Source organism: Canis lupus, chromosome 29 (genome assembly GCF_011100685.1).
Source record: "Canis lupus familiaris isolate Mischka breed German Shepherd chromosome 29, alternate assembly UU_Cfam_GSD_1.0, whole genome shotgun sequence".
NCBI classification, from domain to species: domain Eukaryota; kingdom Metazoa; phylum Chordata; class Mammalia; order Carnivora; family Canidae; genus Canis; species Canis lupus.
The window spans coordinates 37,801,207-37,816,880 of NC_049250.1; the positions used below are offsets into that span (position 1 = coordinate 37,801,207).

Consider the following 15,674-nt stretch of genomic DNA (forward strand, 5'->3'; position numbering starts at 1 on the left):
CGACACTGCCCCTTCCACGCTCAAGAACTTTCTGGCAAGCGGGTGGGAGGCAGGGCCATGTGGATGGGTGTATCCTAAAACACACAGACGACGTGTGTCGTGCTGCGATTGCCCCAACTTTTTTCCACCAACACCTGTTACATCCAACAGACCGGTGGGAGCTCCTTTCTGGTTTTACTATAAAATCCCTTCCTTTCAGGTCTGGCTATCTTCACATCGGGGTCTCTGTTTGCCCATGCTAACGATGGCCGTGTCTATGCGTTGTCTCCTTCTAACACCAATGCCACTGAGGTCAGGTGCAAAGACGCCCTTCCCGGCAGAAGCGCCTTCCCTCTGGATGCCAACAGGAAGGACAAGAGCGACTCTGAGAACCGTCTATCAGAGTCAAGGAACATGACGCAGGAGATGGGATGGAGGACTGTATTCCCTGCTCCGGGACAGACCAAGGAGACTGAGGCACGGCACCCGAACCTCGGTGTGGGTCAGCCCTTCCCACTGCAGCCCGGCAATCGGTGGACCTGACAACCACGTGGGAGGACAAGCTGACAACCATCTCCTTCACTTCAGCAACCCAGAGGGCAGGTTCCTTGGTTTTTCTCCCATACACAGCACGCACCCAGAGCAGCACTTGCTATAAAGTAGGTGCTCAATGAACACCCATGAAATGACTCCATCAGTCTATACCTAATTTGACTCTGAAAGCCGGAAATACTACAACTGAGGAAACAATGGTTCTATTTCTCTACAATGCTTCCTGGCTGCTGGGGTTCCTCTGAAACTTTTTTTTTAATTTTTAAAAATTTAAAAAATTTTTCTCCCACCGCAGCAACTCTGAGTGCTTAGAAAAGGAGAGGAAACTCACAACTGGTGAGTCCCCTGCCGAGCTCTCAAGCTGCTTTGCAAGAGATGAGGAAAGCTGACGTGAGGCAACCTCTAAGATCTAAATTTTGAGATAAACATCATGAATCCAAGCACAGACAAGCCAGAGACAGAAACGCATGGGCATGGGACAGATGTTAGGAAACCGAGGAGGGGGAGTGCCCGTGGGGGCCCTTCCAGGAACCGGTGGGACCTCCGGAAGCCAACTTCACATGTGCCCAGTTCCTCTGACAAAACCATTCCTGACATGAAGTGCTCTACCAAGTGAGTTTACCATGGCGCCACCAATATATATAATTTTTTTTTTCATCTTCCTTGCTTTTTCATTATTTTCTTGCAAAACAAACTTTTGTCACTATTATGGTTACTCCAACTCAGCTGACTGGTATGTGGTTGTGTCACGATTAAGTAACACCTTTTCAAAGGCCCCGATGTATGTGGGTATTAAACATCTCCCTGCTGCGCTGCCTGCATTGGTTTTGCGTCCAGCATGCTGGTTGGATGGCCTAGGGCAGGCTCATAAACCCACCAAAAACACCCCAGTAGAGTATCAGTCCATCATCCTGGTGTGTATGGTTTTACAACGTCCAAGGTATGCAAAGGGATTTGTAGCCGTCAATCTAATTTTGAGAACAAATAAAGGGGCTCCTCCAGGCTTTCCAAGTGCTAGGAGCCTCCAAACTCCAGAACTCTGGATGGGAGGTGTTTTAAGTGGACATAGCTGAGGCAATTTAGAAACTTGGTTTATACGGTGATGTCATAAATAAAAATAGAATTAAAGTTAAATTTTCCTTCCTACTTTGACTTAAATTTATCCAGTTAAATATCTCAAGGGCTGTGTACCTCTGGATCTGAGACCTCTACCATAACTTAGAAGCCCCCTTCTTCATCAAAATCAGTCCAATCTCATTGTGTATCGAATGGCCCCACGAAGCCATGAATAACGTGAGCCTGGCCCGTCCTTCAGAGGAGTGAGGTAGGGTGCTCGGCGCCCACGATGAAGTTTACTTCCCTGAGGTTTAGGCAGTTAGAATAATGCCAGCTGGATCCTGGAACTCGGCAAATAAGCAAAATTCCTAAATTATATCAGAAAATCCCAATTAGAGAACAGAGACCTGGATCGAAAACAATATTTTAAGGAAATTAAACATCTAATCTGAGTCAAGTGGCTTCTTTAGGAAATAGCCTGGTGTGAGTCTTATCCTGTTTCTGGCAGAGGCACAGCTTGGCAGACACAAGGGTGGTAACTGCCCAGCACTTCAGATTGAAATCAGATGTAGGCAAAACCTTCTCAATTTAAGCTGATTAAACACACAGACTAAACCAGGTAATTACAAATGCATGTGCTGGGGGGTGGAAAGAAGGGACGGAACGGGGAACTTCTTTATTTTTTAAAGTGTTTTCAAAGATGGGAACAATTTTATAAATAAAAAAGTGGAATTAGGCCAAATAGCGAAACAGATGTTTTGGATCATGAAGCTGTTGGGAATTGAGCTTTCTTGCCTAGCTCCACCGGGTTCTGACCCAGGATTCAAGAGCTCTGGCTCACTTCACCTCTAGTCCCAGTCCCAAGTTGTTCGATTCCACTCATTTACCACCCACCCCCGGGGAAAAAACCACCTTCAGCTGTAGGAAAGTACAACAAAGAGCAATTCAAATGAGCTGGGGCCGGGGGGATGCTACAGATTTTTACCGCTCTTCACACTGCACTGCAATGAATGTGCAGGGGAACTTTGGCGCAAGTGGTCCATTAACAAAAGGAAACCCCTCCAAAGTGCATATTCCTTTTTAAAAGCTCATTAGAAAACAGACAAAGCAATCTCTATTAATACATTTCTCTGGGGTGGCTCTGCTGAATTTCCTGTTGGCTCCTCCGTACTGACAAGACTGAGGCCTGACCGGGGACACTCAGCCTCTCAACAGTCACACTTCTGGGCGCAGTGGGATGTGCAGAGTCTCGTGAGAACCCTAACTTGGACCGTTTGAAATTTCTAAGCTTTCTGCTGTTCACAAAGGTGGAAAGTGCAAATTGTGTGTCATACCCAGGGGTGTATCAGCGATAGTTTGATCTAACTTTACAGTGTTCAATTTACGCTTTTTATAGTCAGCCTAGTATTTCCTGATAGTTGTTCGTTGGTTTCTTTCATTTCCTCCTTCCATTCCTTCCTTCCTTCCTTTCTTTCTCTTTCTTTTTTTCTTTCTTTCTTTTCCATCCATCCATCCATCCATCCATCCATCCATCCATCCATCCTATAACCGAGCTTCCCTCTCAGTCCTCTAAAGAACGCTGCTGGCAACTGAATTGCCGTTAACCTGTAAAAGCCTCAAGAATACCCTATCGTAGCAAATTTCATTCTCAACATTTGTGGCACTTTATAGTCTTACCTTACTTGTGCTATGATTATTCCCTTTTTGGCATAGAGGGTATTTTCCCCTGAGAAATGGGAGTCAGCCATTGACCAAAGTTAAGCTGTGACTCAGATGAAGAATATGAGGCTGGATACAACCCTCCCTTTTGCTAAATGTGCTAATACTACAGCTAAGAAAGGAAAATGAGGAACCAAAGCTTTGGAATGCCAAAGCCATGAGTCAAAGATCGCTGCTACTTGGTTTCCTGCTGGCAATTCTCTTCATCCTTAAGAACAAAATTGTTCCCTTTTTCCTATCTTAGAGACTATGAGAATGGTCTTTTGTAGCCCTACCTGGAAAATAATATCCTTTCTGGTTCTTACTGTTGGAAATTTCCTTTTCCAAGAAACAAACCATTTTCTCCTGATTACGTTTCTTCAGGTCTACATGCACCTACAATTCGCCAGAAAACTTCTTGCATGCGCATGATGCTCAATGAATACAGCAGAATGATCATGATGAAAATCCCCAAGATGTAAAGAACTCTACGACACATGGCCTTAAATTCCCGGTACGATCACATCTTACACTGGCATTGAGCTGCACAGAGTTGAAAACCACTTTCAAAATGCATTTTGCAGCTTAGGACACTGAGGTCCAAAGAATGAGTAACTTTTACAATAAATGAATTGCCTCAAATCACACAGCTAGAGAACCACACGGCCAGGGTTTGATTCACCCAGGCCTTTGGGCTGCACTCTGTGCACTTCAGATACTGCTTCGAGCCTATTTCAGCAGGAATGAGGTTACAAGGGTGCTGCACCCCTGAAAGCAGACCGAGGTCAGTGAGGGAAGCTGGAGTGCTGCACACAAGGCACCACGGGGTGCAGTGGACACGGCTTCTATTCGGAGTGGCTTCGGTCAGCCTGCCTCGGGTTTCACTTCATCCACATCACGTAGCGGCCTGAGAGCCACGGGCCAGGGTACTGAAGCCCTTGGAGCCGCAGTGCCTGTGGCACAGAAGCGCACGAGGCACTTTGGGATGGAACTCGGGCCAGGCACAGGGCCTGGTGGGCAGAGGTCCTGAGGAGGACGGCACCACGTAACCCCTCCTGGCCTTGGCCGGAAGAAAGCAAGACCCTCTCCATCTTTGCAGGGCATGATCTTTAGAATCAGAAAGCCTGCGGCCCCTGAGGAGGACAGCACCATGTAACCCCTCCTGGCCTTGGCAGGAAGAAAGCAAGATCCTCTCCATCCTTGCAGGTCCAGGCCACCCCCGACAGGCAGTGACAGCTGCAGAGAAAACACAGTGGTTCCTTTCCCCTGTACTTCTTCTGTGCCCTCACGGTCCTCAGGTCATCTAAGGATTTGCCTCGACTGACCATCTCCCCCTGCCTCCTCTCTCCATCCCCCTTGTCCAAATGGCCTCTTAACTTTTGGCTTGAGATGTTCCAATTCTGTTTCTGACGCTGCCACCTCCCTCCCCCCCCACCCCCCCATTTGTCCATTTCCCTCTAAGTCCCTGGCAAGAGCGGGAAGCTGGCATAAAGAGAACCTTCTCCTTCCCACACTCTCCCTCATCAGCCCTCATGGTTGTAAGTCTCGGCTGCAAGAAAATGACACTCCAACCTGTTTCTCCAGCCCTTGTTTCATTCCTGAGCTACTTTCAACGGTTGGTTCTGGAACTGCAGCCAGCAGGATGCTCCTGTCTCCCGGGTCAGCATTCCCCAAACCCAGCCCTCTGGTGTGCTTCATTCAGCCGCTGGCAACACTCACATTCGGGCCTTCATCATCTCGTTCGAGACTCCGGCTTTGGCCCCGGCAATGAGTTGGTGCCAAGCCCCGCATATCTCGCCGCCACAATCTCTCTTCCCAATTTCCCAAGCTCATGGTGACCACACAAGTTCCTTCCTTGCCCTCCCTTGTAGAATAGCTTCTTACCTGGCTTTCCACTTCTCTCTCCTACATAGATCCATTGCCCTCTCAGAAGGGGACTTGGTTATAAAACACTCTTACTCATCTGCATCTCTCAACAACCTTACGAGTTGAGTCACATGAACCTTACTCTACTGTTACAGACAGGGAAAAAACCAAAGCTCCAAGAGGTGTGTCACTCTAGTTCATTCCAGGTCCAGGCCTCCATCCACTATGCAGTGAGTATCTCTGGATGCAAAGAGCTGACCTTCTAATGAGACAGCAACAACAAAATCGTATTGTAACCTAGAACATCACAGCTGATGGTCTGAGTGCTCCAAATTGTTGTGGGGATCGATGGGTCTGAGGGGATCATGGGGTGCCTATAGGAACCAGAATGTTGAGACTCTGGGGCCGTAACTGTGTGGTAACTAATTCTACAGGGTCCGCTCAGGTGGAGTTTCTATGGTTTGGGACATACTGCAGAGTCCGTTGGGGGTGGTTCCATTAATTCTAGGAGTAAAGAAGATAAACTTCAGAGTGGCTCGCCCACACGGTCAGGTCTGGAAATATAAAGTTTAAAGGTTTGATCAGTGTTTCTCTTCAAGTGCAACAGAACTGTCCAACTCTAATATAAACTGTGCAGTTCTTCACCTATATAGGAATGACAAATAATGGCCATTTTAACCTTAGGGGGATATCAGTTTGGTGGCTTAAAATACAAAGCTATTAAAATAGAATTATTTACTCTTCATTCTATGTCTACTTCCAGTCATTCGCTTCAATCCCCCAAGCTGGAACAGATCATGGATCTCAAAGAAGAATCATAGCAGGTTCTCTGGAAACGGATCCAATCTGCCCATGTTCGTCAGAAAAAAAAAAAAAAAAATACATGTATGGAAACCAAGCATTAATATGAAAAAATTTTTTTAAAAGTTTATGGTGGCCAGATGTGGCAAATATCTTTTTTTAATTTTATTTTACGCTAATGCTGGCAGTATATTCTAGGTGCGATAAGTTAATACACTATAAAACAGAGGGAGAGAGAGAGAAAGCACAGAAAATATTTTTAAAATATTTTATTTATTTGAAAGAGTGTGAGCATGAGCTGAGGGAGGGGCAGAAGGCGAGGGAGAACAGACTGCCCCCTGCCCGATGATGGGGGCCGGATATTCCCAGGTCTGAGACCATGACCTGAGCCAAAGGAAGACACTTAACCGGACTGAGCCCCCCCTCCAGGAGCCCCCAGAAAGCATTATATCGCTTGGATGTCCGCCCCACACCCAGCCTCATTCTACTAAACTAATAATTATGAAATTAGAGAACTAGGTAGGAATAATCTGAAGGAAGTCCAATGATGAAACAGATACACTAATAGGCAATCGGAGTGGGGGAGGGGGAGAAATTCCCCTACTGCCATGTGACTCTTCAGAAGGCAGCCTGAGAAACAGGCCATCTGGGCTGAGGCCCTGAGCAAAGGCTCCACCTCCCAAGACTCAGCTTTTCTGGGCTGCAAGATGAGGACAAGAGCAGCGTCTACACTACCTGGACTCACAGAGGAGTAAATGTGCTAGAGCACAGGAAATACATGCTGCAGCTTCTGTGACACCTGGTACAGAGTGAAACACTCACCATCGGTCTGCCTGTCTCTCCTCAGGCCAAACCAAACTCCTGCCACCCTCAATAACCATGCTGACAGCGGGCTTGGGCATGGGCAGCCTGGTGGGTAGGACTGACCCGCCCTGGCCAAAACACCCCCTGCTACTCTGAGAAGAGTCCCCATCTGGATGATAAATCACGTGCATCCCCCCCCCGCCAAAAAAAATACTTGTGTCTATTCATTCATTCCTGATTCTACACTTTCCTCTTGCTCTTCTCCCTCATTCAGTATTTTCAACTCTTGTTGCCTCCTAGAATTTCTCCATTCTTCACAGCCTACTCTTCAGAACCACTGGTTTTCCTAAGCAGAATGGGCATTAGATACACCTGCCATATGTGAAATCATAGGAGTATTCACGGGCATCAGCTCAGAAGAATCTCAGTCTAGAGATGGGGTCTTCTGATGCTGAAGCTCAGATTCCTTCTCGAAGTCCCTATGAAGGGGAGAATAATGTTTTTCTAAATTTATATCATCTACATATGTCTTTCTATAGATTCAGATTATCTAGACCATGAGATCTAGCTTAGAGATGTGTCTATAATAGGAGGCGGCTTCGAACTGAGGGAGAAAAGGGAGAAAAAAAGATTTATTTCAGCCAGAAAAGTTTAGTGTATTCTGTGATGGGGGACTGTGGAAATATGAGCAGATAATGATGCCTTGCATTACAGCTCTCAAAACATCTGAATTAAACTGTGGGCGTAAAAAAAAACCTGCTAAACATTATGTGTCCAAAAAAAAAAAAAAAAAAAAAAAACAGAAAAATTCTACTAAACCACCCCGTGAGGTAAGGAAGCAACATCGCATTCCTAAGAAAAAATGAAGGCTGGCAGGAGTGAGAGGATTCGCTCCAGGATGCCAGATACAGTAACTGAGCTGGAGCTAGAATGCAGGTCCTCCCTTTGGATTCTCTCTGCCCCATGCACCTGTCTCTGAGCTTTGCTAGCAAAAGATGACCATCGAATCGCCCAAACACAGCCTTTAAGTGGTGTGACCACATAATTTATTATACAAACCAAGAACACTTGAGAATAAGAGAGACCACTTAGTAATTACATGGGACAACAGGGGGAAGCCAGGATTGGGTCCTTCAAACTGGGAGGCATGGTCGCCCTGCACCCCACTTTTATGTACTTCTATCCTGATTTTCACATTAAAAAGCACAAACTGTGTCAGACTTTGGGCTATTTACCCCTTCCGACTCACAGGGGCCCTCTGTCTAGCTGGATTCAGAAACTGATCTGTGTTTCTTAAAATGTTTTAACTTGTGTTGTTTATGCACAAAAAATGAAGGTGACCTCTTCTACCCACCCCCCCACCCTTCTATCACCACCACTACCACCCACCCCTTCAACTGAAGGAAAAACACACACCCTGGGAAGATCCAAGCCAGCAAATTTCTGAAGATGTTTTCAAGTAAGATCACCTGATGTCTGCATCCCAAACTCCTCTTCTGGCCTTCTTCTTCCTTGACAGCCAACGAGTCATGAAATCCTGCCCATTTTCTCTCATGGGTTCCCAGCCAACATACACAATCTCCTCCACCCCCAGCGCCACTATCCACCGTCTTCATCCCCATCGGTCTCCTGAAACAGATTGCTCCTTCCTTTTAGTTTCCTCCGATCTCTCCCTGCACTGCAGCCCGAGTGATCCTTCCAATCCACTCACCAGCCACAGAGCCCTCCTGTTCTCAAAGCTTCTTTTCCCACCTCTTCTCTTCTTCCTGCACAGAGGCAATGACATGCCTCCCCTGCCCCCCCACCCGAGGAAACAGTGATGAAGCAATGGGGGTGGAGGGAGATGGAGAGAAGGTGCTGACCAGTTCTCGATTATTCTTTACTATAAGATGAAATGAAACGTAATTTCTGGAAGCCCTCACACAAAACCTGTTAAGACTCTTCTACTTTAGCGATCTGCCTCCTCACATGAATGCAGAGCTACCTTCAGTGCCTAGCACGGACCCTGATGTGGAATAAAAGCTCAAAACTTTGTTATGGAAATAATAAATGAATGCATGGATGTGAGTAATTTAGAGTTACATGTATTGAATAACCAATTGCCCTGGGCAGGTCACAAACATAACTTTTTTTTTTTTTTTTTTTTTAATGAATGCCCATTAATTTCTTAGTAGAGTTTTTTAAATCAATGGTTCCTACATTTAATGAGAATATGTCTTTTTTTTTTTTTTTAAACCAATTACCATGGCAGACAGACTTCATGTGTATTCTTCTGAGGAAAACAAAGAACAATTCATCAAATTTCTAAAGCACAACACTATGTGTATCTTATTTGGGGTCAGTGGCTAAAATTTAAGAAAACCTCCTGAAACAGAAGGGAGTTCTGAGAAGCACCTGGACTCTCTTTGCAAATCAGCTGGGCCAAGCAGTGCTGGCCCATGAGAGGCCTGCTCTGGGGCCAACCAGTGAAGGCTGGAATAGGGGGCTATACCCTAGCCCAAGGAAGCCAAAGTTGTTCTGGCTCTGTCCCGGAGGGGTCCAGGGAGCTTTCCAGACTTGAGGTGACTTGCAAGCATCACTGCAGGGGTGGCTTTTATCAGGTCATTTCTATGAAAAGGTATATTTTCCTCAGGGAGAGGCAAGAAAAAGAATACGTTGGATTCAAAGTTTTGTCCCCACTCCTAAATTAAAAGTAAAGCATTCCCGGGGTGGGGGGGGGGGGAGAATAACAAGTATTTACCTGTGACTTTGGGCAAAAGAGAGGGCTGACTAAAATGACCACTAGGCGCTCAGACTATTCACAGACATCATCACTCCTCAGGAGAAGTAGCAACATTAATTTCAGGCTAATGGATTAACTTCTCTGTCGAGTCCTCAGTCAAACCACTTTTATCGTATGTCTGTGTAGACTTCTGTTCAAGTCTAGAGAAGTCTCAGCTTCATTCCAGGGAAATCTCTCCTCCACGTTTTGCTCTCCTATTCTCAGGGAAATGTTCACGTTGCTTTAGAAGAAAAGAAACTCAATTCCTGGAGGGATGAAGCCCCCTACCCTGACTCTTAAGTCTTAAAAAAGGTACTGCCGTTTAAAGAGAAGGAAAGTAAGACATCAGACTTAAGTTGCCTTTCAGATTATCTGAATCCAAAAATGACCTTAACGATCCTTATTTCTATAATGCTAAATACTCATGTCAAGATCATATTTTTTTTTTTTTTTCTGGGTAGATTTTAGGAATAAAGGTACAAATCTTTTAGCTGCTGAAGGAATAGAGCATGCTACTTGCCAAATACAGAGTCTTGTTCTTAATTTCTTCCGAAAATTCATCTTTCGAATTCAGTGGCCTACAAAATACTCTTAACCATACATAACAGCCCTAAAGTGTTCTGGGGTAAGTGATAATGTTTTAGTGAAGGCAACTACTGTGCTTCACGGTATTACTAACTCAAATGGAGCGGGACAAATTCTCTCCAAAGGATATTAATAGAAATTTAAAAAAAAACAAACCCAAAACAAGGTCCTTAAATATCTTAGCCACAAGATGCCAATAAAATTGAATTTATGTCTAGCTTAATTCGACAATGGAAAAGTCAGCAGTTAAAGAGTAGATAAACTTCCCTTTGTCCCTCTTTTCCTCAGAAACTTTCAAATGTTGAAAATCAATTCCTTTTGTCCCCATGTTATTCATCTGCTACACATTAAATAGAAACTCTGGGCATCGAGTGATTCCCGCAGGGTCTTTCATCTACAGAGAAGCCTGGTCCAAATTAAATTCTGACTCTCCCTCACAAATTATAGATATGTGTTGTAGTAGGCCCTGGATTTATCAGTTGACGCCCTTGCTGGCTGAGCTCGGTGTGACCGGCGCACCACCGTCCTTTATCTGAAGCCACCGAGGGGTGGGAGAGAATCGTGGTGTCGCATTAATTAATGCGGAGCATTTTAAAAAGCATTGTTAGGTCCCATGTTTTCATTCCTTCCCAGATGCTTGAGCCCCGTGGGCTACGTGCGTGTGTTTTCATATACTCAAGTTAATGCCAGACGCTGCTACCTGGGGCCGCGATGTGAGGCTAGGAGATGGGCGGCCCAGTGGTTATACAGACAAGGTGGAGAACATGCCTGTGTCAGAGCATCCCTCACAAACGTCAAACTGCCAAACGACAGGCCCAACCCGCGTGGGGGGCGGGGAGGGGGGCTGGAGAGCACGCAGGCGCGGACGGCTCCGTGAAACCCCCAACTCCCGGGGGAGCCGACTTTCGAGTGGCTCGACGGCGCTAGGAGGTTGTAAGAACCTCTCTTCATTCTGCGATCCGCCACGTACACAAACCACCTCTCTTGACAGAGCTTCTGTTTCAGGTCTTGAATAGACAACACCTGACTGAGCCCTTTATGGGTTCCGCATGCACTGCCCCCCCCAGCACCCCCCTCCACCCCTCCACCCCCCGCAAAGACTAGTGGCCCTTCAGTCAGACACCCGTTTTGACTGATGACCTCCCGGCCTCCAAAGCGAGCCGTGGCGTTCGAGGGACGGCCGGCCTGCCCTGGGAGCCCCCCTCCGGCACCTCACCTCGCTCGAATCCTCCTGCTGGTTGATGACGGCCAGCGCATCCTCCGCCGCCTGCCGCTTGGCCTCGGCCACCGTGCGCTCCATCTTGGCGCGCTCGGTGGTGATCATGTCGTGGGCCTTCCGCTCGGCCTCGGACACGGCCTTCTGCAGCTCGGTCATCGCCTGGCGCTTCACCTCGTTGACCGCCTCCTCTGCGCGCCAGCCGGACCGCACGGGACAAGAAAACACGCCCCCATTAGCGCAGACCCTTGGCCCCTGAGGGCGGCCCCACAGAACTCTAGGGAACCGGTGTGACTCACAGCCCAATCAAGGGCCCTTCTCGTGGCTCTCTAAAAAGCCAGCAGCTTTCTGAGATTCATTTCAGAAAACAAAGGGTGAGCTTTTTATTATTTTTTTTTCCTTTAACTTACATGTCGGGGAATAGCTTTTTAAACTACTGTAGCATCACTACAACTTTTCTACCAAACTAGGGTCTCCAGAAAAGATTATGAGACCCGACTCAAGTAGATGAAGGACAAAAGCCACCACAAGAAACCTGCCTGGATAATTCAGACACGTTAAGGAGGTGGTTTGCCACAGAGCTATAGGTTACTGTGCACACAGGGAGGGCATGAGTCGAGCTTTCAGAAACAAAGACGAGGGGAATGGATTTTACACATACACATATGTAAGTGCTAACGATCATTTTGCTGGTGAAACAGCACAAGAGTGAAAGGTAATTACTATGGCAATCGTGTCAATGTAGACCGCTAACGGAAATCTGGGACGAAACAGATGATCTGGCTCTTCTTTTTCCTAAGTCATCTCCAGAGTCATGCGGAAATATGCTCTTACAGGGTATATGCCCTAAGCATTAGGGTTCTTTAAAGATAATTTTCTCATTTTCAGTTGTTGCCCAACTACTCAATCAAATAATACACAGCTTCGCATAACCCAACTGTTGCACGAGACAAACGTAATTGAATCGTACCAGAGGCCAAAACAATCAGGCCTGCCTACAAACCTGCAAGGTGTCAAATTAGCTCTTTATTTTTGGCTGTGGGAAGGGTGCAGAGATTTGACTAATGTACAATATGAGATTGACAACTAAAACAAGTAATTTCCATTTAAAAAAATTAACTGTTCTAATTAACAAGGGAAAATATCCTCCCCCTAAATTAGTTTATCTAATTTTCATCTTTATTCAAAGCAAAATGACAATGATTAATTGAAAATTTAATAAGCAGTAATTATTAACTTGGCAAACCTAGTACCAATTAACACTCTATTAAAACTAATTATGACATGTTTCATTCAAGTGTTTGCACTTAATTGTTTCACCCACTTAAAAAGCACCTTAATTAAATGTTCTGTTTAATTAAAAACATAGATTCCTAATAAAAAAATGTTTTACTGTAGATTAAAAATGTAAGAGATGCAAATACTCCTATGGTTCCTTAAATGTCTATGGTTTATTTCACACTTCTATAGCCCAGGCCTTGAGGATCATCAAAAGCCCTCCGCTAGTAATTAGCTAGCATGAATTTTGTAGCCTCTGTCACTTTAGCCACATTATTTCTGAAGTTCTTTCATTTGTAATCACTGTCTGCTAGGTTTTATGAGCTAAAATATAAGGGAAAGATCCAGACTGGAAATATTAACTAAAATATGTTAAGCCTTTGTTGGTTGCTTTAAGATATGCCATTTAAAATCTGGATAGAAACAGAGTACTGCACAGAGCTTGCAGCTCTTTCTTCACCAGGAGGTGAAAAGATGCCTTTATTACCCTATCATAAACGACCTGGGGCACCAGGGAAGTACTGCCCTTCTAACTAGACAGCCAGGGTCTAATTTAGTTTGAATATTCAAGGTGAATTAAAATTCTATCTAAGTGGTAATACAGGACAATAATTTTTGCTTACGATCAAAGCTGTAGCTTGACTAATTGTGTATGCAAATCAGGCAATTTATATTTAAATTATGCATTCCTATTCTAATCCCACAGGCATATACAGATCAGCAAAGAGAGTTGGTAGGACATTTGCAAGGTGCTTGAATATTTATTACCAACTGCAAACATTCACCGATCGTTTGAAAAAGAAATATACTGAAGAAAACACTCGGTTGTGATTTCAAACCATCTTTATGTTAGATTTTTTCCCTCAATTTTATGAAGACGTTTCATACCTGTATGGTGTGTTCTGTTACTTTTTCTGTTGCTTTTAAAAATACTAATTATAGGGGAAAACTGATGCAGCCTCCAACATTTGTTAGGATCCAAAATATGTAAAACTGTGTATTGTTACACTATTACATTGTTAGACTCAATAGCGCAACATGTAGAATTTGCATGGGGTCTGTGGGTTACAAACTGTTCATGTCCTGATTTTGGTACTTGTAGTTATATAAGAGAATGTCCTTGTGCTTTGGAAACACACACTAAAATGTTTAGGGTAAAAGGGCATCACACCTGCAACTTACTCTCAAGTGGTTGGGGAAAAACATGCCTAACAGAGAAAAAAAGGGAGGGAAGGAAAGAGGAAAAGAAAGATATTAAAGCAAGGGAATTTTTTTATATACCCTTTTTTTTTGGTACCTTTTCTGCAAGTCTGAAATCATCTCAACATACAACGGTGCTAAATATTATACAATATACTTTCATGCACAGGACATACTTTTTGCAATTATAGTTTTCTGTGACAAAGGCTGCACTGGTTATATACTACACTGAATTTTGAGAGCTCTACTCCTTTGATATTTTTCAAACGCTTTAAACTTTCTTTTATTTACTTATCTTTGCCACAAAGGTAATGTATAATACTTTGATTGCAAAGACACACTTTATAGGTTTTCTTCTAAAAAAAAAATTTGCTCATAGCAAATTTTAGAATCTTGGGGGGAAAAAAAAGCTTTCAAATTGTAACAAGCTGAGTGCAGATGTCACATTCTGCCCTTGGTGTTTTCATCACGCTGGATGCCTTGACACTGTAAACACTAGAAACGCTTTTTAAGAAGCCTATAAAGATAAATATTATAAGCAGTTATTCAAGATTTCCAGATGAAACTGTCACCTGTACTTTGGGGATTTAATACACTCCTTAATATTAGCATCCATCCATAGAAAACCATCCCCAAACTGTTTTTGTGCAGCAGATTGGGATACCACTGTGAGAACAACAGAAATTTAACCAACCCCACTTCCAAGTCGTATTTTAGATTGAAGACCTAGGATAGAATATAGGCACATCTAAAAAAAAAATTTCCAGGCATTTGTGTGAGAAGGTTTAACCCTTCTTAGAGAGCACAGATACAACAGGAGCAAATGTTGCTCTTTTTCTACTGTACAACCCCCACCATGTCAAGTATTCCCAGAATTAGTTTCAGGAACCCGCAAAAACAGGGAAGAAAAATAATAGTGGACTCAATAGAATTACAACATGTCAAATTTTTAAAGAACCTGATTAAGTGGAAAATATATAGTGCAGTTTTGAATCTGCTTCCAATTGCTTACCACTTATGGTAGGACTTCCTTTGTGCCTAGCTATTCAAGTTGACTTTCCAACAAAGGTGGTATATTCAGAAAAATCTGCTCGCACTTAATAGCAGTCAAACAAAGACTTGAGCAGATAATAGCACGGAAAAGGAATTTGGATTACACAAGACTTTACTGTCACTTTTTTCTTTATGAACTATCATGGATTTAACTTAAATACACATAAATAAGGGAAAGGCAGAGGAAAGACTCTCTCCCTCAACATAAAATGCCATCCCTTCTGCTGTCCAAAAGGGCAATTCTTTGTGTCTCTTCTTGGAGTAAGTTGCAATGACAGCTTAAGAATGGGGAAGAAAAAGTGGTCAGAAAGCAGATAGAGCAATTCTTTTTCCAAATAAGTGACACTCAGCACATTTTAACAGCTTGGGAGTAGCCCATGGCCCATGAAGAAATCTCCTTAGAGGTGATACTGTAAATCTGGTAAGACTATGCAGCTGAGCAACCTATATCACCTTTAAGCTGAATAATCTATCTGATTTGTATATTGGACATGCAAGAGAACCCTCGGGTTCTCTGGCCAAGCTAGTAGGCCTAGCATACTATTGGATTCAGAAATTCCTTATCACTCTTACAAAACCAGGTATTTATTAGAAAATCTTTAAAAACACTTGGCTAAGAGCCAAATGGTCAGAGCATCAGCCAAGCTGCAAAGAACTACAGACATGGCTGGGTCAAATCACAACCCAAAGAGACCCTTTTCCCTTCGCTATTTCATTTTCATTAGGGTTAGAGCCTTACACTCATTTGACCCTTTGCAGAAACAGCATTTTCCAGTTTCTCAAGTCAAACTATTTTAATAGTTGGAGTTACAGCAGCTCAAAGCC

At 44.1% G+C, this 15,674-nt stretch overlaps 1 protein-coding gene across 1 annotated transcript in view; it reads right to left on the reverse strand.

Annotated features, from left to right (window-relative positions):
* Positions 1-15,674, reverse strand: part of RUNX1T1 (RUNX1 partner transcriptional co-repressor 1) — a 134,623-nt gene that overhangs the window by 4,300 nt on the left and 114,649 nt on the right. Inside the window, 1 exon segment of the mRNA XM_038579733.1 lies at positions 11,319-11,509. Within this exon segment, the coding sequence (XP_038435661.1) occupies positions 11,319-11,509 (191 nt within the window).